The 23,097-nt window shown below is 39.2% G+C and overlaps 1 protein-coding gene across 3 annotated transcripts in view; it reads left to right on the forward strand.

Annotated features, from left to right (window-relative positions):
- The window catches only part of ARHGEF28 (Rho guanine nucleotide exchange factor 28), a 346,092-nt gene extending 332,392 nt beyond the window's left edge, over window positions 1-13,700 (forward strand). For all 3 annotated transcript variants that reach the window (XM_058310148.2, XM_058310153.2, XM_012523181.3), the window contains one exon: window positions 12,498-13,700. In XM_058310148.2, the coding sequence (XP_058166131.1) occupies window positions 12,498-12,661 (164 nt within the window). In that variant the 3' untranslated portion in view covers window positions 12,662-13,700. The remainder of the gene's footprint in view (window positions 1-12,497) is intronic.
- Window positions 13,701-23,097: the final 9,397 nt, after the last annotated feature.

Consider the following 23,097-nt stretch of genomic DNA (forward strand, 5'->3'; position numbering starts at 1 on the left):
GTGTTTCACTAGATCCCCCACATACACACCCTTTTTATTTTGAATTAAATTCTAAAAATCATCCATAAACATTTATCCGTACATATTTTAGTATATATCTTTAAAAGATAAGAACACTCTTATTTTAACCATTATCACTAGGAAAAAATTACCCATAATTCTATAATATCCACATACAGGATTTAAATTTCCAATTCTTTCATGTTTCATTTATTTCTCTGTGTGTGTGTGTATACACTTTTTACACTTGTTTTTTGACTGAAGATCTAAATAAAGACTACACGTTGCAATTGGTTATTGTGTATTGGAAGAATGCATTTTTAATAAGAAAGTTTTAATTGTGAAACATTTCCAACTTACAGAAAAATATAAAGTTTAATAGCCACTCATGTAACAAATGTTAATATTCTGCCATCTTTACTTCAGGTATCTCTTTGCTTTCTTTCTTTTTAAAAAGAAATACGTTACAGATAAAGCTACAAACCCTCCCTTTAATCTTTTCCCTCCTTCTCTACTCAGTTAACCAATATCCTAAAATTGGTGTTATTATTTCCACAGTATATTTTAGCTATTGCTACATGTGTATGTATTCATAAATAATATATCATATTTTTAACATTTACATGAGTAGCAATTTACTGTGTGTGAGTGTATATATATATATGTCTTCTTGAAACTTTTTTCCCACTCAATGTGCATATTCATACATGTAACACTAAATAGTTCTTTTCAAACTACTACTTACTATTCTATATGAATAATGAATAAACAACAGCATATGTATTGTCCTACTAATGAACAATTAGGATGTTTACAATTTTTCCCTATTCCAAATTATGCTCAGTGAATATCATTATATATGAATGTCTCCTTAAGCATAAATGAATTTATTTGGAGTGTAAAAACCAGAAGTTATAGGAATATGACTTACACAATATTACACCAGCAGTACACAAGAGTTCTAGTTTCTTCAGATCCTCACCAACACTTAGCATTGTTAAGCTTCCAATTGCTTGCCAAAATTATGGGTATGAAATAGTAGCTTATTCTTTCTGTTCATACTTCTTTGATTACCAGTGAGATTTAATATCTTTTAATGCTTTTTGGCCTTTTAGTTTCCCTATTCTGTGAATTGCTTGTTCGCAAAAATCTTGTATATCTCACAACAGATTTTGGAATTTCAAAAATATCTTCTCTTAATTATACATACAAGTCAATTATTTTTCAATGGACTCAATATATTTTGTACTTTATAGAGAAGTTGTATTTACAATTATGTGTGGACTCTTGCACTTTAAGATTGGAAAAGGACATTCGTAAGTGCTGAGTTCTTTCACAAGGAAACGATCTGCAAGTATAGAAGCTATTAAGTGTCATTGACTCTGTTTCTGTTCTACTGAGGCTTTAGCCATCTGTTAAACATTCCTATTCCCAAAGTGTCATCCCAATCCCAAAAGGCACAGTTGAGAGAAAGGACTGTGACTCTGACACTGACTTACTAGTGTTGATGCTTCCCACAGCAAGTGTTAGGCATGTGTGCGAGAGAGAGAGTTGTGAAATGTTCCCTAGTGGTTTTAATTTATATGTAATTTCTTACTTTAGGTTTATAAAAAATCCCCTTGAAAAGACAAAAAAATTAAATCTGACCTCAGGTTGTAGATTTTCTCTTATTAATCAGCAGAGGTTCCTAGGAAAGTAACAGCTTTCCATGATAGGGAAGAACATATATCAAAATACATATTTTCAGGTATGGGGTAGGGTCTCGGCTTGTGTATTTTAATTTTAAAATATTAATCATGAAACTCATTTCTGTTTTATCAAGAATATGTTTATATAGATTAAATATTACTACGAGGCTTATAAGAAGAAACAGCGGCCCCTAGGTAGGCATGTTTCCTCCTCCTGTGCTAGTTCCAGGGTGACCAGGCAAATCAGTAGCTTGGTCGCCATGTATGTCTAGAAGTAGTCCCTTTCAATGCTGTTTCTTTCGGTATTTAAAAATGCAGATTTCTGCTATGCATTAATTTCGTAGTTTGGAAGCTATCTGTATACTTATTGTTGTAGATGAGACCTTAACTCTCTTATACCTCAACCTCCATCCTTCTAACAAGAGAGGATTCTGTTTTTGGTTAAATCATTATTTGGTACAGGCATTATTAGGCCATTATAAATATTTAATGCTTAACCAATGAGTATACCATGATTAAATTTGTTGTGGGACTGTAAATTTTTCCTGGCATTCATAATTGCCTTAATTTTTCATTTGTGTAGTTTTCCCCTACCTGCCACTATTTTTTCCTCCAAAACTATTATACCTTGCTCAATAACTTATCAATATTATTTTATGTGTACTTAGTATATCCAAAATCTGCCGATTTCCTTTTCTTTCCTAGAGATTTCTCCTTTAGGAGCATATATTCTCCCCTTCTAATAGTTGTCAGCCTGGGGTGTCTCTTCAGATCTTCCGTGTTTGGGAATCTCTGTATCCTATATCCAATATTTCTTTTTTTATATTTTATTCCCTTTCTGGTAGAGCGTATCTTCAGGTGTAATGAAAGTAATTTTTTCAGATTAGTTGAAATATCCTTTTTCATTTCATTTATTTATGCTAGTCTTAAACTGGGTTTATAATTTTTCTGGGCTTAGAGTTCCAGTTAAAAATTATTTTCCTTTATAACTTCGAAAGATTTGATTCTTCCACTTTCTAGAATTGTCATTGAGAATCTGAGGCCATTCCGATTCCTGATGCTTTGCCACCTGTTCTGGCTCTCTGGAAACTTAGTTTTTTTATCCCTTCTTGTATGAATTTTATGATGCTATGTCTTAATGTGGCCTACTGTTAAAAATTACTTTTCTTTTTTCCTGGTTATTCGGCACTTTCAATTTGGAAACCTATTTCAATTCTGGGAAATTTTCTTTTTCTTCTTTTTAAAATTGCTTCCCTCCCATTTTTTCTTAACAGAAACTTTTTAGTTGAAAGTTGGACCTCTTAGATCAACCCTCTGGTTTTTCTGCTTTTCTTCTCTTTCCATTCCTTCATTGTTTTGTTCTATTTCATGGGAGAATTTCTTTTCCTTAACCTCCTCCTAGTCCATTAATTTTTTTAAAAATTCAGCTATCATAATTTTAATTTCCAAGAGATTGTCCTTTTCTGATTCTTAACATTTTATGGAATTTTATTCTTGTTTTGTGACTGAAAGGTTTTTTTTATATATATACTTTTTTTATAGTTTTGTTGTTGTTTTTGTTGCTGTTGTTTTGGATACCAGAACTGGGGATTGAACCCTGCACCTCGTATGCAGGAGGCTGACTCTCAACCACTGAGCCATATCAGCTCCCCTGAGTTGGCTCCCTCATCTGTTTGTTTGTTTGTTTTTGTTTATTGTCTGCTTATTGTTTTTTGCTCATTGTCTGCTCATTGTTTTTGCTTGTTGTCTGTTTTTTTTTCCTTAGGAGGCACTGAGAAACCCCTGGGACCTCCCATGTGGGAGGCAGGCACTCAACTGCTGAGCCAAATCCACTCCCTGCTTGTTTGATTTTGCTTGTTGTCTGCTCATTGTATCTCCTTGTTGTTTGTTTTCTTTAGGAGGCACAAGGAAACAAACCCAAGACCTCTCATGTGGGAGGTAGGCACACAACTGCTTGAGCCACATCTGCTCCCCAACGGTCTTTTATATACCTCTTTGAAGCCAGCAATGATGGTTTTTGGAAGTTTTCTTCAGCATCCTGTGATCCTGAGTTGTGTTCTGTTTTCTCCAAGTTAGGTTTGTTGCTGTGTCTATTTTAGGTTTCCTCTTTCATATTCCACAGGATACCTCCTGTTCTGGGTTGGTGTGAGAATTAAATTAAAAGAGAGAGATATGCAAAGTACATAGAACAGTGCCTGGCATTTAGTAAGCATGCAAACATTCATGCTGGTTTTGTAATTTTAAAGACTTTCCACAAACCTGCTATATATATTTAAGGAACTCCCCCAAAATACCTTAAAATAAATGAAGACATGAAACCTATTTAGAAGAAAAGTTTTATAGGTATTTTTATAGGAATATAAAAAAGTTGGTATTGTAAGAAACCTGAAAAACCTTTCAGTTCAAGGATTTTTGCAACTTCATCTGTTTTGGTCAGTTTTGAGAAGAGGTCCAATGTTGTTAGAAATAACAAGGAAACTAATAAAATTTGTAGGATAGTAAAGTTTAATATGTATATTGTAAATTAGAGAAAACTTATTCAAATATGTCCTCATAGTAACAATTCTCTCCCTCATTTGCATCCTGATATAGTTTTCTATGGGGAGAAGGGCTTGAATTTACTGCTGTAACTCAGAAATTGCTAATAATCTATTGCTGATGTTATCAATGTCGCAGCCTATAATTTTTTTAAAGATTGTTTTAATTTATTTATCCTCTTTTCCCCATCCCCCTGTTCTTTGCAGTCAACTGTTGCTCTCACTATTCATTTGCTTTGTGCTCTCTGTGTCTGCTCATCTTCTCTTTAGGAAATACTGGGAACTGAACCCAGGACCTCCCATGTGAAAGAGAGGCACTCAATCACCTGAGTTACCTCAGCTCCCTGGTTTGTTGTGTCTCTCATTGTCTTTCCTTCTCATGTTTCATGTTGCATCATCTTGTTGCATCAGCTTGCTGAGTCTGCCCTCTGTGCCAGCTTACCTTCTCCAGGTGGCACCAGGAACCAATCCTGGGACCTCCTATGTGGTAGGCAGAAGCCCAGTCCCTTAAGCCACATCTGCTTCCCACAGCCTATAATTTTGGTAAACCCGGGGAATTTTGCTCTCTGCAGATGAATATCATCCCTAGTGTTGTGCTGAGAAAAAAGACTGAGAACTGCTATCTAGTCCAAGGGTTGATGTTTACACACAAGAAAAAAAGTTCTATATATGATGATTAGTACCCAAGGTCAAACAGTGGCTTAAAAGGAGAAACCCTGTAATGAAGTTCTATCGCAACTGCATTTTCAGTTTGATTCTGCAAAGAAGACAATGATTAGACTAAATGAAATTTTAAGATACTTTCTAAACTTTAAAATCCCAAATTGATGATTTCCCTTGGCTCTAATTAGAGCAGATAGAATTTTTGAGTCAGGTAAAATACTCATTCATTCATTCAACAGTGGGTATTGACAACTACTATTATAATCTGAAATTTATTTTGATACTATTGGACTAGAAGTACTTCTGTTATTTCCTATTTCTTAAATGTTACTTTTTAGCTTTAAATAAACTCACACTAAAAAATAAGAATCCATATTCCAAGAGAAACTTATCAATTCATTGCTATGGACAAATACACCCAGGCTATAAAATGAGATATTTTCTGAATTATGTTTCAGCTAGGAGATGTTATTAGATTTTTCTAGGCAAGTGAAAAGTCTGTACCTTAAACTGTCTCATATTCTATGCAAAGCTATAAAGTCAAATGAACCTTATCCATTTTATAGCATAGTTCACACTATTTGTGTACCTTTCTAAATAGGTATAAACCCACATATGGTACTTGCCAATGACTTGTCATACAGTTGCTTTAAAATTGATTGAAACACACTTGGCCTCCAGAGGAGGCCCATTTATATCTGAAATATAGCAATTACACTGTTGGAATAATATAGGACCCTTTAAAATTTTGTTCATATATTTGGAAGGCTATGGATTTGAAAAATTTATGTAAATTTTCAAACATATACCCAAATAGAATCATTTAATGAACACATGTACCTATACCCAGCTTTAACAAGTACCAACCTAAAACTGCAATATCATTATCAGACCAAAAAATCAGCAATTGGTACTTAACATCATGTGGTCAGTACTTTAGTATTTTAATTTCTCAGAATGACTCATTAATGTCTCTTTTTTTCCCTGTTGGTTTGTTTGAATTGAGATCCAAATAATTTAAAGATTGCATTTGGTAGGTGTATTGCTTAACTCTTTTAATTTCAAGTTCCTCTCCTTTTTTTAAAAAAATTAATCTTACATTTTATTTGTTGAAAAGACTAGGCCTTTTTTTTTTTTCCTGAAGAATTTCCCACATTCTGGATTTTGTTGATTGCTTTCCCCACGGTGTCAGTCATTTAACATATTCTTCTGCCTCTTTATTTCCTGCAAACTGGTCATTGGGAATTGATGTTTGATTAAAAGCAGATTTTATTTAGTGACATGAAAAAAAATCTTTATAGATGATGTTCAGTTTCTGTTGCATCCCATCCTGTGGCATGGAATGTCTGCTTGTATCTTAGTGATAATAAGATTGAACTATGAGTTCAACATTATCAACCTGATCCAGTCAGTCCAAAGTTCCCCATCAGCTCCTATCCTAACGGTTTTAACAGCCATTGTGATTGTTGCCTGAGCCCATTATTTCAGTAGGGTTTACAAAACGATCATAGTCTATCAACTCCTTGGTTACTCTGAGGTATAGACCTAGGAGCTTCTGATTTGGAAAACCTCACCTATTTTCAGTGCTTCACTCCTGGTTTATTCTGGCATCTTGGACATTTTTTTATTGTCTCTTTTCTAGTCTCTAAGTAGATTTCTAGTTCTTTTGTGCATTATTCCCCAATGTGTGTTATATAGAACACAGCACTTCACGGCATGCTGAGAAAATCTCCTGGTTAAATGAGTTTGGGGGATAATGCATACTGTGCTTCCCTCTTGGAAATTTATGGTACACATCTGAGGAATCTGTCAATAAAGAAACTTAACCCAGAGTTTTAGCAATTTATTTGACCACTGTATTCTTTGAACATTACTATCGATGAGTATACTCTTTAGGGAAACATGCTTTGAAATGCATCTCAAGGAAGAGGGGAAGGTAGGAGCACTTGCCCCGTACTCCTGTGGGGCTTGATGATGATAATGGCACCACTCTTCAGCAGCTGCTCACTTCTTGGGAGAAAGATACGTGTGAGAGCATATCGAAGTTCAGCCAGCAGAGATGTTCGGTGTATCAGATCATGCCTTGTTAAGGTCCTTGCATCTTCATTCTGCTGGTTACTCCAATTATGTGTTTCTTGTCAGCATCTCTTATAGATTTTCCAAATATTTAATTACTGATAACATAAAAATCTTCTTTAAAAGTTACAACTTTAAAAATATTGCAGTGGTTTGCTTTCTTATTTTATAAATTTATACCTGCATTCCACACACACACACAGACACATTCACACAACTCAGAGCACAGCAGTTGTTTTATTTCAGGTGCGGTATTGGTACATGAGGGATGGGAAAGGGAATCGTGGCAACTAATTTAGATTGTTTGCCTCAGATGTCAACTCCAGGTTGGTTTTCATGCCAGAGGCTCACATCCTGTTTGTGGCTCACTTGAAAAATAGAGTTGAGCAAAATTAGGGACAGAGACCAATTTTCCTTTGCTGAAGAATCTTGAGCTCTGTACATTAAATGTTTTATATTAGAACGAAAATGATGTGCTTTAGTTCTCCTGAGGAAAAAATAGTGATTTCTAGTAATGCCACCAGGAAACGATTTTTAAATGTTTCAGAGCTTAAGCATGAACTGATCATCAAATGGGGAATACAGCTAATTTTGTAGAGTTAAAACATTTATGATAAAATCTTTTTTTAAAAAATTTAGGTAGAGTTATTCTAGGAAAGTGTGAATTTTTGTTTTAGGAACATGCACAAGGAATATGATAATGAGAAGTATACAAGTCAGATGCTTGATTAAAGTAATCAAGAACAGAGCCAAGGACCAGAAGACACGGAGTTCTGTTCTGTGACCTTCGTGGGGGAGTTTGGAGTGCGATAAGACACAGGGAGGGGCGAACAGTGCGTCATCAGTGATCCCTACGTTAGACTAAACATGCTTTTTGCAGCTCTGGGCTTCTGAGTGCCTGGACTGAGGACACTGCTGAGCACAACTCAGCCCTTGACGGTTGATGTTTATGATCAAAGTTGTACTCATGGTTCTGTGCCTTTGAATTTAAATAAAATTTTCATTTAAAAATCATCGGGATTTAAAACGCTTTCCTCTTCAGGAAAAAGCATATGGGTGAAGGGTATTTTTAAATGATAGACAAGACTTTTCCACTTGTCACCAACTTGTTCTTTATGACAGGTTGCTCTTAAGTTAGTTGTTCACAAGAGGTGAGATCAAGTGCAGATTCTGATTGAGAACATTCTCTCTCACTCATCAGTTAGATTTCCTAATTCCGTCCTTTGAGGATTGCATATGGACCCACCACCAATATGTGCTGTTAAGAAAATTGGGACAAGTGGCATTTACACTAAGAATATAATTTTAAATGAAATTTAAGGTGATGAATTTAATTCTATTTCTTGAACATAAAGTAATTGAAAACTGCATTCATTATTTTCACGTCTAGATAATTATTTGGTGAGTCACTGAGCCAAAATGCAAATATAAAAATTCTCATATACTATGAGAAGTTTGAGGCCTTAACAATGATTTTAGTTCAGTCCTTCATAAACTGGAGCCCAGAGACACGCAATGATTTGTCCAAGGTTACATTTTACCTTACTGTTTATAAAGATCTCATTGACTTCCAGTTTAGGAAGCACTATATTCATTTTTAATTTGGCACATGGTTGCATTTTACACATTGAATTTATTGTGTGGTCTTGAAAATAGCCAATTATCCAACTGGCTCAAGAGAATATAATGATGGTGAGTCAATGCAGAGAAGGATGGATGATTTTACTTCCTTCCAGGTGTCAGCTTTTCAGGTGGTGATTAATATGTTTGTAGGTCATCCTGGACCTCAGATTCTTTCCATTGTTTGAATTTGAATTTCCAAAAGTGGGCAAGCAGAGAAATGTATGATAATGGTATACTCAAATGCAGCTAGCAAGTTGCAATTAAGGTCAGAAATAGGCTTGGAGAACTGCTTCTGGATAGTGATGATCTGTGCAATGCATATCCCTGGGGGGCTGGATGTTTTCTGCCCCACTTACCTACAAAAGAGATGAAATTATGCCAGTTGCAATATGGATATATATCATTTTTCAAATCTTCTTTACAAGACTGATTTAGACTCCAAATTGGTCCTCATAATGTGAACAAGGACATTTCTTGTGGAGGATGAAGTTTTAAGTAGTTAGCTCATTTATGGAGTAGATATAACCCTGAACCAAGATTTTATTTCATTTGGCTTGGCCAAATATTGGGGCTCTTGTTTGTGTCCGCTTATTTTGTCCTTATTTTAAGGTTAATAATACACACGATTTAGTTCTCAGGGATATGGTAGGGGCCAATTTATTTCTTTTACGTCAGTTAAGGGGAAAATTGATTTGAGACTCTTGGCTGAAAGGTTCTTTGTCATTTGAAGTTTTGTTTTACCATAATAGTGTTTGGTTTTTAGTTAATCAAACTCTGACTGTATTAATAGTTCTTTCCTTATTAAAAAAATGAGGTAGTTCTAATTTTAGGCCCATCAATTTACAGGCATTTTGATCACAAATGAAATTGGATGATTAAGTTTACTCCCCAGGAACTCTGCTTTCTGAATCAGTGAGCTCTTATGTTAACAAATGTTTTTTCAGTTTGGAGTTCTATGTGATGATCTTACTCTCTGGAGTAAAAAGTGCAGAAAAAGGTGGCTGGCCTTGAGAAATATACAATTGCTGGGTTGGAGTTCTTTCAGGGCAAAAATGGAGTAATAAAATCAGAATTCATGGAACAGATTCTAATTTCAAAGACAGACTGTTTGACCTTGCCTCCATAGTTCAGGAGGAAACCAAGAAGGAACACGGAGAAGGAAATGAGTTCCCGTCAGGTGACACACACCAAAATGACATTCAGTGTTACATCTGGAGTCATGGACTAGGCCATTCGCCTTGGAGCCTGGCAAGCTCTCACCTAGAAATGTTTTTCTCTTGTATTTTTATTCTTGTTTGAAAAAGTCCTGGTTATTTGAACAAAACTTAAAAATATTTTCCTCCTCATTCATTCTTGGTTCTTTATCATCCTGAACTAAAGTCTACAAATTTACTTAACATAAAAAAATCTGATAGTTGGTTGGTTCTTTGGCTCTTTTTGGACAACTCTCAAAGCCATTAAGGAGTTTTTCTCAGGGACCTTAACTCACCAGCATCTGGGGCTCTTGACTACGTTCCACACCCAGAAGAAGGAAACTTGTGTGTACGAAGGGCTTCCAGCATAACTAGTACCATCAAATTTGTCAGCAATCAGGTCCTAGCTGCCTCATTCAATGGATGATTTTTCATTCTCTAAGTAGTATTTCCTGGACCCTGGCTGAGCCTTCGGTTGACTGGGAGGTGGCATTGTAGTGGCTTAGGTGAACTATTCTCCAACCTATCTGTGTCTTTTAGACAGAGGTTTTTTAGTTTTGTTTTTTTTTTAAGTTATATAATATTAAATGTCAAGAGTTTAACTGGGAATTTTTTTAGAGGTGAAATGCCTATATTCATTCTATGTCTGAGACGAAGATTTGAAAGTGTGAAAGTGTGTTGTGACTGCACATGGGGATACGTTGTCTTCCCCTGTGTAAAATAGTGTAGAGAGCATGATAGCTTGATTTTTAAGTCTTGCTGTAATAGTGGAATCATGGCCTGGGAATTTTTGTTTTTGTCTGATTAAAGAAGGAAGGCACTAATTCTCTAACAATTGCTGTGTTGGTTTTCAGGGGCCCAGAAAGTCTTGTCTTTTCTGTTGTTGGTAAGTGACTCTTCACGTTGTGGTACTTATAGGACAATAGGTATCAGACATCCAGGGTCTCTTAGTTCAGAAATGGTCAGGCCATTTTCAATACAATGAGAAATGAGAATCAGGAGAATGTTATCAGACAGGCAGGGTGTCCCCACGTGAGGATGGTCCTCTGGGTTCACGTCTAGATTCCATTACTTCCTGGCTGCATGACATTAGCCAAGGAATTTAGCTATCCTGATCCTCAGTGTCCCAATCTGTAAAGTGTGCGTAATAACATTTTGAAAAGATGGTGAATGTAAAAGACCAGGAACAGTTCCTGTGTCCAGAGAAGGTGCTCGATAAACGGTGGCAGTTATGGGCATCTTCACTCGTTACGCTTTCAGTGGTCAGGGAGTTCCCTAGAACTGGAGATACAAGATTTGGAATTGAGGTCAGTGGAGTCAGCAGAAATCACCCCATGTAGATGGATTTTTTTCTTTGTGCCTTATCAGCATGTGAAGGATAAGAGATGGCCTAGACATTTGAGCAGAGCTGTGGAGCGCAACCTCCTCGCCTCTTCTGCGCACCCAGCCAGGGCCTTCTTAGCTTCACCGGCACAGTTTCACTTTGGGCACTGCTCCTCCAGGTGACCTCTGTCACCACCTGTAGCCCTGGCCGCTTCTCCCTTACTGGTCTTGCCTGCTATTGGAGGAGGTGACAGAATGAGGCACAAGAGAGGCTACTACACACCCTGTATTGGAGCCTGCTGAGGACATTTTACCCTTCATTCCAGCCAAGCCTTGCTTCCTCCCTTCTATAGCAACCAAGTACCCTCCTTGTCAGGAGGGCAAAAGTCACGGGCATTTTTATCATTAGAATGCCAGCAGTTATGTATATCCATCTAAATCATAGCAGCTTTGAAGAAAATGTGGCAAGGGTTATAACAACCTCTTGTTAATGATGGAAAAATGAGTAGGTGGGCCCCAGGGCTGTCTCATTCCCACCTCGATTTGCCCTGACAGGAGTTGGTTATTTGTAATTTTGCCATACTTAGCAAAGAGGGTCAAAGGAACACGTGCAAAGAAAAGGATTTGCAGCAAGTATCTTTCTTTTCTTCATTTCAAAACGTCTCTTTGTCTTCCCTTTAAACCATAGTCTTAGAGGGCTTTACCAGGAAAAGGGAGAAGAGACAGTGCCCTGCTGTTGCTAGGTAACCAGAAAAAAGGGCAGTCATAGTTGATAATGGAACGATTTTTCCCTAAGAACATGGCTGCTCTTGCTAAGTAATTCGTGTAGTGTTAACAGATTTGAGAAATGTTGAGCCTGGAAAGTCTGCTTCATCCTTCGACTTTTCTCTCCACTTCTTGCCCACATCAGTAAAGTCTGAGATACATTATCTGAGTCTTGAAATCAATGCTTGACTTTACAGTACGCCAAGGGGAGGTGCTATGCATATGCAAATATGGTTTCTTGGAGCTAGAGTACCTTCTGTATTTCTAAGGAAGGTCTTGAACCCATTGTGAAAAAATAAATGGGTTCCCCTTTCTCAGAGGTAGGTGTTCTAACAGCCCTATTAATGCAGACAGGTCTTTATTCATTTGACATTTCCCTAGCAGGGTTTTGTGAAGTTAGCTTTTAGCCACAGGAGAAGTTTGCATACAAGACCAAACACATTTTAATGATATTGATTAAGTTGTCAGATATCCTCTTTGATCCTTTCTTGCTGGACTCGGCCCTGTTTTTGTGACTTTCTGGGCACTGCATTTCCCAACCTGAGAGAGCTTGTGTTCTCTGAGAAGCAGTGTCACCTGCCTTTGGGGCCCACGCTGACTGTCTGTAACTATGCGTGTGTTTGTTGCAGGTTTGGATGCCTCACCGACTGAGTTCCCAACCCCCGGCGAGTCAGAAACACGGTGCCCTCAGCTGCCGATGCTTCCAGCAGAAGCAAAACTAAATGCACCTACAGGGACAAGACAAGACGGGGACACTGGCGATGGAGCTGAAGAAAATATTGTTTACCTCTAATTGTGTGTTGTTGTCATTTTTCCAAACAAAACAGAACACTGGCACTTTCAAGAGAAACCTGTCCTCGTTCTCCTTTCCCGATGTGTGTGTAATTGTCTGTGTCCAAATTGCCTTAAGAGTAATATTTAATATTTCATGCAAGTTCATTTTTTGGCATGAGTCTAATAATTAAATTATTGAAAGCAGTTCTGTTTTTAGAATCTTTAACTTATCACACTTAATTTCAGATTTCTGGAGGAGAAATCAACTTGAATGAGAAGTGTTTTAAAAGTTTTTTTTGACTAGAATAAAATTCCACATTACATTTTCGACTGGGATCATCTTGAATTTCAAAATGCCTCTCAAGACCTAGATGAAGCCACTTGGATTTAAAGTGTGACATTTATAATCATATTTTTCATAGTCACAGCAACTGATAATTGAGAGTGGCTTCAGGGCCCTAAAGGCTGAGAGATGTATGGGAAAGGATAGCTTTTGTGTGCTAATTTCTCTTTGGGGCATCAGAAGGGGCGCTTCTGGCGACCTTTCAGTCTCCATTTAAATGTGTCCCAACCACCTGTCTGACCTGGAGATAACTACGCTAGAGACAGAGCCCTAACACTCTTGGGACCCGAGCTACTGGCTTTGCGGACATGGTTTCTTGGGTCCAGTGGTGATGGGCTTTCAAGTCAGTTCAGCATCTTCTGTCATCCCAACATCAGCAGAGGCCCGGAGACACCAGCAAGTCAATTTTGATGGAAGCAGTGAAGCTCCTCTTGAGCCTTCACCTGTCAGCTGGCCCTGTCCTTGCTGGCACCCGGCAGCGCCAACCACACTGCTCAATAGAAGAAACCTTCCTGCAGTTCTTTAAGGGAAAACAAAACTCTCTGTGAAGCTTGCTGCCTGTATACTCTTTTACACAAAGGAAAAGGGCACGCCTGCCTTCAGAGTACTGTGGATCTCTGTGTGAGGAAATATACTAGGAAATGTCTTCATCTCGTTCTTCAGAAATATTTGTATATATTTTGGTCAGTGTCAATAAATATCTTTTACCTCACTATTTTACGTTGTAACTTTAATATTAAATGTTGGGCCACAGAAAAATTACATATTTCGCCCAAAATTGAAACACTAGGAAGGAGATGTGATGGGGGGAAAATTCACCCAGATCCCCCTTTTTTTTCCCTACTTAAAGTTGTAAGTTGTATACCTACATTATATTTTCACTTAAGGATATCAAATATTAGTTTTTAGGAAGTCTCTTTTGGGCACCTCTTTCCTGACTCTTGCTGCTTCTGGCCATTTTGGTCATATTAAAAAGTTCAGTAACTAGTCTTTTCACAGAATGGATATAATTTTTTAAAAATCTAGTTGATTATTTGAGCTGCAAATAGAACTCCTAAATTATAAGCTGCATCTCCCATTTCTAAGGACATCTAGAAAGAAGAATCTGTCTTCCTTTTCTCTCTAGTACAGTCCCTGCTAGAGCGCAGTATACCTTGAATGAAGATTATATAGATATTTCAGCCCAAATCCTTGTTACATTTATATCTTTCTCGTCCTGACAGCAGATATGGAAAGAGTGAAAAGTATGAATGTTCAAGTCCTTATTGGCTTCTTTAATAATGTGTGCTCGGTTGATTTTCAAGCCCTGTACAACTGGTGTCATGGAGCCACTCTGGGGAAGCTCTAGCATCTTTTGAGATACAGGTTTTTATTAGAACAGATCTCCTTCCTGACCATCATCCCTGGGATGTGTGCTGCATTTTTTCTCATTCTTTTAAAAATAGAAAAAATTAAAGGCAGAGAGCCCCTTCCCCAAATTAATATTCAGATTTGGCTTAAAGTTTGCACTTATCTACAGAGTACAGAAACTACCTTCATAGGTTCCTCTTGATAATTTTCTTATTTTACTATTATGACTTTTCTACTGAATATAATTAAATTTGAAAGCTTTCTTGGTAAGTTCTTCCTTTTCTGTTTGCCCCCTCTATGTAAAGAGGTCAGCTCTCAGGAGAGAGTTACTCTGTGGCTCCAACATAAATTCACAAATCTCAAGAGAAGACTACCCTATTTCCCAGGATCATAAATAAGTTTCCCCCAAAGGAGCTACTTTCCCCACCAAGTTAAGAACTTAGAGAAAGCATTCATCCCTTTCGAGATTTGTCATGGAAAGAAAAGCATGGTTTTTTCCTGTCCCTTCCAGAGTTCGTGGATTTATGCACCATCTCATTTACAGACCAAGACTAAGTTACTCTGTATTTCACCAGGACTGCGTAATTACTGGAGTCATGCAACACTTCCCAGTCCACGTACAATTGGAGCTCTGTTCATTCAGAAAAGGGTAGAAACACTTGCTGAAGTCAACAACATGTAGGGGTGGTGTGTGTATGTGTGCATGCGTATAGGAGTTATATGTAAGGTGAAGGAAAGCATGAAGAAAACAAGTGACTGCAGATAAAGAAGTAAAAAGGAATATGTATTCCTTCCTGTGTCCTAGAAATCAACCTGAGGTTATCAAGGTTCAAGCCATCTCTCTTTATCATTGTGAGTCTGTAAAGCTTAGCGGTTGAGGGCATGGCTGGGAGCCAGCTCTGCCACTTACTGGCTGTGTCCTTGACAAGTTCCTTCAGCTCTCTATGCCTCATTTTCCTCACCTATAAAACAAGGATGATTACCTCATAGAGTTGCTGCAAGGATTAAAGATTGATATAGGTAATGTGCTAGGCCAGAGAAGAGTAATCACTCAATATTTACTAGCTATTAATATATCATTAAAATATTTTAGTAATTGCTTAACCTGGCCCCAGTTCTTAAGCAGGTTGCCTCTAGTAGGCAGAAACAGTTAATAGGGAGAGAATTGAAATGCCTAGAAGTGGCTATTCATAAGACTAGGTTTTATAAGGTTAGCTTTCAAATTATTTGCATTTCTAAACCTCCAAGTAGGATAAATAGTAAATGTCTATTCAGTAGACATTTATTGACCTCCTGCTAAAGCAATCTTTTGGGAACAAAATAAAGGTGAATAAACCTTCTAGCTGTTGGAGAAGACAAACACATGAATAGAGAATCCTATTGTAGAGAGGTAAGAACAACGACGTCGAGACATACAGCTTGCTGTGGGCTTGCAGTGTGTGGAGTGGAGGGAATCCTGAAGCAGGAAATGCTTGAAGCTTGAATGATAAGTAGAGAGAGAATGGGGAACAGGCCAAACCAAAAGGGCAGCCCTAGCAAAGATCCAGACTTGAGAAATGGGAGAGAGAACACTGGAAAGCACATTTGGAGCCACCGTAGACCAGGTTCCTCCCCTCTAGATAAAGGTCACCTGCAAGAACACGCCTATCTCTCTGCTCCTTTTGAGCACTCTTGTGCAAGTGGTGGGAAAATAGGGAAATTCCTTTCTCTCTCCTCTGGTCATGGAGCTGCATATAAAGCCAGGCCATTGAGGAATGTTTAGTGCTACACTGGGACGATAGGGTCTACTTAGAGTGCAATTAGATGCCTCCTTATTCCCTCTCAATTCTGTACCACCTGCACCATGAAACAACACAGGCTTTGGTCAAATGGTTAAGTGGATATCTGCCTACTCTATACCAAGCCCAAGAAACCAAAGGGGACCTGGGAACCATCTGAAGAGGTTTATTCGAACAGAGGGTTCCAGAAGGAAGCTTTGGGGCACTGTATGGAATAAATTGATAAAATGCTGACTTACAAGGTAAGAATTTAAGTGCTCTTCTACTTTATTTTCTTTATCAACTCTGATATCCTCATCTACCACTTAGAGCTTTGTGGAGAATGGAAAAGAAAAAAAAAAGCAGGAGGCAGGGCATGAGATTCCAGAACAACTTTGTGATTGACATGGGGCTTGAGGGGCCCACCCTAAGTTTGCCTCATTCTTTCCTGATGGTCTCTGATGCACAGGAATCCCCCCATCAAGGGTGAAAGAGGCAGTAAAAAGCTGTGGAAAAGTCAAAACACTCAAGTTTGCTTACTGATTCGCCCCCAGGGCCACACACTTGCACCACACCAGGGGCACCATTCACAGCTTATGGAGCCGTGCCCTTCAGAGCACCCATGCACACAGAAGCCAGGTGCATGGGACTGCCTAGAATTGTACCACCCTGCAAATTTGCTTCTGAGTTAAGTTTGCTTATCTATGAAATGGGGATGACAGTAATAACTATGTGTTGCAGGGCTGCTGTGAGAACTAAATGAATTATGCTAATGATATCCCTTAATAGCACTTACATGCTGATGCTGGAGGTAGGGAGAAGGCAGGTTTGGGCATGCTCAACAATCAAATAGCTGGGACATTATTACTTCAGCTTTTCATAGCCATCTCCCTGTGCCCTGGGAGATGCCCAAAGCCTGCTAAGAGGCTGGGCTCGGCATAAGAGCTTAACAATATTCACTGAATGAAGGGATGCATGAATAAACAAAGTCTGTGGAAATCTGAGATCAAAAGGTTGATAGAACTAGAACTAGAACCTGATCATGTTTCCATTACATTTTGTTGCCTCTGGCTTGTGAGTTCAAAGCCATGGCTTCGAGTTGATGATTGAACATTATTTGGGGTGAAGTAACTTGAAGGGGTGCCATGGTTCAGGAATTTTGTAGAAGTTTCATGGATGATAAACTTCAACATGCCATTAACTGAATCCTGGTCTTCCTACCAATAAAATTCTTTGAAAAGCAAGAAGTCAGAAGTTTTAGATATTACCTTCAGCCAAGAGTCTTTTAAGAGACAATTGCCCAAGGACAAAGATGAACTTGTTGAGGAAATCAGATAATACTTTTTCTAATTTTACTAGATACTAAGGTTACATTAGAGAACTGGCCCTCCTTTCTGCAAGAGTCCCCAACCTCTTCTTCCCCCAATGACTTCTCTTTTACCCATAGGCGCCTGACTCAACTTCACTCTGTCCCCATACAATCCAGAGATAAATTGTCCCAAGGGCCAATGTCCTCACGCTCCACAAAGTGAAGGTTTAGGAAGATCCTGCATTTTTACTTACCTAAGAGTTTGTCTAAATTCTTTTCTTATCCCTCCTCAGCTGATTTTGGGTTGTTTGGCTATTCATAGGAGGAAGCAGTGAAGGGGAAAGGAGTTAAAGCTCCAAAGAAAGGTATACTTCTTATCAGCAACCTAAGCTAAACACTTAATGATGGGGACTGCTATGGACTGAAAGGCCATTTGAGGGTAAATGCCCGGCTTCATTTTTCCAGTCTCTCCTTACCATTTCTCCTCCCAACCCCCCACACCATGATAATGTCGGAACTGGCTTTCTGGGTAATTGTCAGTGCTTGTTTTTACAGTCTCTAACATAACAGCTTCAACTATAAACACAAACATAGCCAGCATCAGTGAGAGCATCTGCATAGGCCTTGGAGCTTAAACAGACTCTCAGAAATGTGCTTGACATTTCACTTGGCAGCGTTCACAGCCTCCTTGGAAAGCCTTGGTCCATCTCTCTGCTGCTGGTGGGCTCTGATTTGGGTGAAGATTGGCAGGGGCCAGAAAAGGACAATAGACTTCTAATTAAGATCTATAAAACCAGAAGCTCCAGAAGCACAACTCCTGATGAGTTTCTCCTTAACACTTTCAGTTCCTCTAACTGCCTTTCCAGTAACTGTACGCTCTATCAAGGTAACTGTGATCATTAATCTTCTTTAGCACAGGAATTCCTTGTAAAATGAAGGTAGTAATTTTTTTCCCCCCAATGGCTTAAAAAAATCTATTCTATTCATGGTTTGGGGCAGTTGTTTTTCCTAGGGTGATGCTGAATGCGATCTCATAACTTGGTCTCTTATGCGAAAGACCCTCTGTGCAAATTTCTCATTAAATCTGACACTAGAATTAAAGTGGATATATTTTGGTAATGGTCATATTTTGCATCACTCAGAGGGAGATTTTCTAATGCAGAGTCTGAGCCTGTTAAGCATTGTTGCTATGGAAACTGTGAGAGTTGAATTAATTAAGGACTGAACAGATGTTGTGAAGTGTGCAGAATGCACTGTTTTCTGTTTGTAATTAAAGAGGGTGTGTGTGTACATGAGAGAGAAAGAGAAAGACAATCAGAGACAAAGCAGTCAGACAGACAGACATGCTTGGCACTGGATGACATGTAGTATTTCCTTCAGTAAAAGGAACTGCTGATAACTCTAGTGACACCACCTTATTTTCTCCTCCATCCATGCCAGACAGGATAATTGATTGAAATGGCCAAGCAGTCCATCCATTCTTCTTTTTTTGGGGTATGATTTATAAGAGGCATAGGAATATATAAAAACATGTTCTTGGATCAGTGGGTTCAAATGATCCATCTGTCTGAACACTCAAAAATCACACTGGGCTGTGTAAATGGTTTTTAAACTACCTGCCAGTGAGGCTGAATTTGCAAACTGGGGTAATATCCATTGACCGTCTAGCTGGGGATACTGTCATTAGTGAATTGGTAGCCAAGAGAGAAGTTGGCTGTACAACTGCCATGGAGAAACTGCCATGGGAATGCCTTCAAGATTAAAAAGTGAACGAAATATCAATCTGGTTCAGTTTAATTTATAGGACACTTGATTGTTTGGTTTAACTAAAACTGTTGATTTTTAAAACACCATATCTCCATTTGTACTTGAATAAAATATTAATATTAAGTTCAAGCCTAAGCTCAGCAAATTAGGTTCCATTTGAACCTTGTGTGGTGGCAACAATGAGTCTACATGTTGCCTCCTCCTGGTAGGCAAGGAGTTAATGGGTTGAAAATCTCTAGACTTTTCTGCTGAGTTGGTAGCAGTTTGACTTGATTGGTAGCTTTTGTAGTACAATCATATTTTCTCTTTGCCTCACAGCTGTGAAAGTGGGCGCCCTCTGATAGTGGGAAATCCAAAAGCACCACAGAGTTCCTTTGTTTCTTGGGGGACAGTGTTCCTAGTGGCCCAAAGTCAGCCTCTTTCCACCCCTAGATATGGAGGGTGAGTCCGAATGGAGAGATGCAATGGAGAGTTGTGTGGCCCGGGAGGTCAGTGGTGTGAGAGCATGGTGTGTGTGTGAGGGGGTGGGTGTCAGCAAAAGCTTGATATCTGATCACACAAATGTGCCCCTATCAACTCAGGCACACCCCCAGACATAATTTTTGCTCTTGCTATGCCACCGCATGTCACTATTAGAGCCTGGTTCAATGAGGGCGTTAGACTGTGAATGGGGCATTTTCTTTCTAAAACACTAGCGGAAGGCTGGCAGACAGCCTTCTTCCATCTTAGAGAAGGTCAGAAACTTTACAAGTGTGTGCTATTAAGAGCCACTGAATCAGGGAAAAAGGGTCAGTGAATTTATCACCATCTGGAGGAAAAATTAAAGGTTGCATCTTCATTTCTGCATTATCATCTCCAGATGTGCCCTATAGTTCACTCACCCTTAAACTGGATTGTTATATCCGTTGTATTTTCCACCATTTCTCCAATTTGAGGATTAACTCCATTTCTCTCATGGGAGAAAGCACTGAGGCTATGGAAAAAGAAAGGATTATTATTTGCCCTTTGAATCACCTGTGATTTATTTCAATTATCTGGGCATTAATAAGAAAAATGACCTTTTTAAAACATAATTCTGCCTGCCTTCTCCTTCCCCCCAACACATAAAGACAAAAGGGGAAAATATAATCTTGGTAATTGTTTACTGAAAAAAATTTAGATGAGAGAAAAATAACACAGTTGTTTAATGCCTTTGGAGGGCCATCTGTTAAGTGCTTTAGTTAAAGAGCAACAGTGGAAACCTTGAAAGAAAATGAATAGGGATAGAGCTGGCTCAGAGGGTTAATTCTTTTTTCTTTTTTTTAAAATTTTTCATTGTCTTTCATCAACACAAGACCTGTTATCTTTTTTTTTTTAGTTTTTTTGTCTTTATTTTTTTAATGTTACATTTTAAAAAATGACATCCCCATATACCCCCCACCTCCCTCACCCCACTCCTCCCCCCATAACAACAACCTCCTTGATCATCATGAGACATTCATTGCATTTGGTGAATACATCTCTGAGCACCGCTGCACCTTATGGTCAATGGTCCTCATCATAGCCCACACTCTCCCACAGTCCACCCAGTGGGCCATGGGAGAACATACAATGTCTGGTAACTGTCCCTGCAGCACCACCCAGGACAGCTCCAAGTCCCAAAAAAGCCCCCACATCTCCTCTCTTCCTCCCACTCCCTACCCCCAGCAGCCACCATGGTCACCTTCTCTACACCAATGCCACATTTTCTTCGATTACTAATCACAATAGTTCATGAATAGACTATCAGTAAGTCCACTCTAGTCTACTCTAGTCCTCCATCCTGTGGACCTTAGAATGGTTGTGTCCACTCCACATCTATATCAAGAGGAGGCTTAGATTCCACATGGATGCTGGATGCAATTCTCCTGCTTTCAGTTGTAGGCACTCTTGGCTCCCTGGTGTGGTGGTTGACCTTCTTCACCTCCATGTTAGCTGAGTGGGGTAAGTCCAATAAACCAGAGTGTAGGAGTTGCAAGTCTGTTGAGGCCCAGCGCCTAGCTATCACATGGTCAGTCCAGAGATTCAAGTTCCCTGGGTATACATTAAACCCCAGCAACTACAGTTCCGGTAAAAGTAACAGGAGAGACTTGTGGACAAAGATCACATCTAAGTCCAGCTCCATCACACAGAAACACAAACTCCAAAGTAGGGCCAACTGAGATGGCACTGAAGTCCATCTGCCATGAGCATAGAACCTGTGGGTCTCTGTAGCCCAGAGAGTTAATTCAAGAGGAAAACTTGCTTTTCCCCTAAATAGTCAAATTTTGAGAAAATATTTTACTTTTAGCAAAACTTAGTGTATGTTCTTTCTGTGTGTATGTGCGTATATGGGTGAATAGACTCATATACACACACATCATTTGTGATCAATTTAATATGCCTACTTCTCCATGCAGAAAACTGTGCCATTTTCCTTCCAGTGTGCCCTTCCATGTATTAGCATGAAGCCAAAAGAACCCAATTTCCCTACTGTCACCATGCTGCAGACACAATCCACAGCCCCACCAAGCCTTAAAGACAAGAAAGCAGCACAGTGACAGAGCACACTGTATTTCTCACTAAACCATTGGCAAAGGTCTAGGATAAGGTCCAGTTCATCACCCATCTATCAACCATTAATCCAGCATGAAGTTAGTGAACATCTACTGTTATGGGTAGAATTGTGTCCCCGCAAAAGAAGTACACTAATCCCCAGGACCTGTGCATGTGGCAGGATTTAGAAATGGGGTCTTTGCAGATGTAATCCAAGTTAAGATGGGGTCATCCTGAATTAGTGTGGGCCCTAATCCAGTATGACTGGTGTCCTCATTAGAAGAAAAAAGGCACAAATAGAGAAACAAAGGGGAGAGGGCCATGTGCAGTCAGAGGCAGAGACTCGAGTTATGCAGCTATAAGCCATGGAATGCCACGGACTGCTGGCTACCACCAGAATGCCAGCAAGAGGCAAAGATGGACTCCTCCCTGTCTTAGTTGGCTAGGGTGCCTGTAACCAAATACCACAAACCGGATGGCTTAGAACAGCAGAAATTTACATCTGATAGTTCTGGGGATAAGCCTGAAATCAAGGTGTCAGCAGAGCTGTGGAGGGGAGAATCCCTCCTTGCCCCTTTATGCCTCTGGCGTTTGCTGACAATCTTTGGTGTTCTTTGGCTTGTAGATGCATCACTGCAATCTCTGCCCCTTCCATCTGCACTTGACCTTCTTGTGGGTGTCTGTGTCTAGGTCCAAATTTCCTTTTCTTATAAGGACACCTGTTGTATGGCCATAGGGCCCACCCCAAGCCATTTTGGTCTCCACTAATTACGTCTTCAAAGACCATATTTCCAAATAAGGTCACATTCACGAGACTGGGGGCTAGGACTTGAACATGTCTTTTGGGAAGACACGATTCAATCTAAAACCTTCCCCTTGAGCCTTCAGAGGGAGAGCGGTCCTGCTGATACCTTGAGTTCAGACTTCTGGCCTCCAGAACTGTGAGAGAAAAGCCGTCTATATCTTTAAGCCCCCCAGTTTGTGGTACTTTGTTACAGCAGACTTAGGCAGCTAATACATCAACCTTGCCCAGGATTCTGCTTGATGTCAGAACCCAAGACCATCCCTGAAGTCACCATTTCCGGAGTTAGCTAAGACCTGTATCAGCAGCAAAAGCACCACCAAAAAGCAGTAGAACATGAAAGGGTGAAATAAACAGCATAAGCAGAAAGTTTAAGGAATGGCGACAAGTGGGGAGAGCTCCGATATGAAAGGACACACTGTGACTGGAAAGTAGGTTGGTTTGGTATTTGTCCAGTGTTAGAGTTTCAATATTTTTAACTTAATTTTTTCTCAGTTGGGGCAGACTATTCCTTCAGGAGGCATTTGGAAATATGTGAGGGTATTTTTGGTTGCCACAATATCTGGGAAGCATT

The sequence above is a fragment of the Dasypus novemcinctus genome, chromosome 2 (genome assembly GCF_030445035.2).
Source record: "Dasypus novemcinctus isolate mDasNov1 chromosome 2, mDasNov1.1.hap2, whole genome shotgun sequence".
Classification (NCBI taxonomy): Eukaryota; Metazoa; Chordata; class Mammalia; order Cingulata; family Dasypodidae; genus Dasypus; species Dasypus novemcinctus.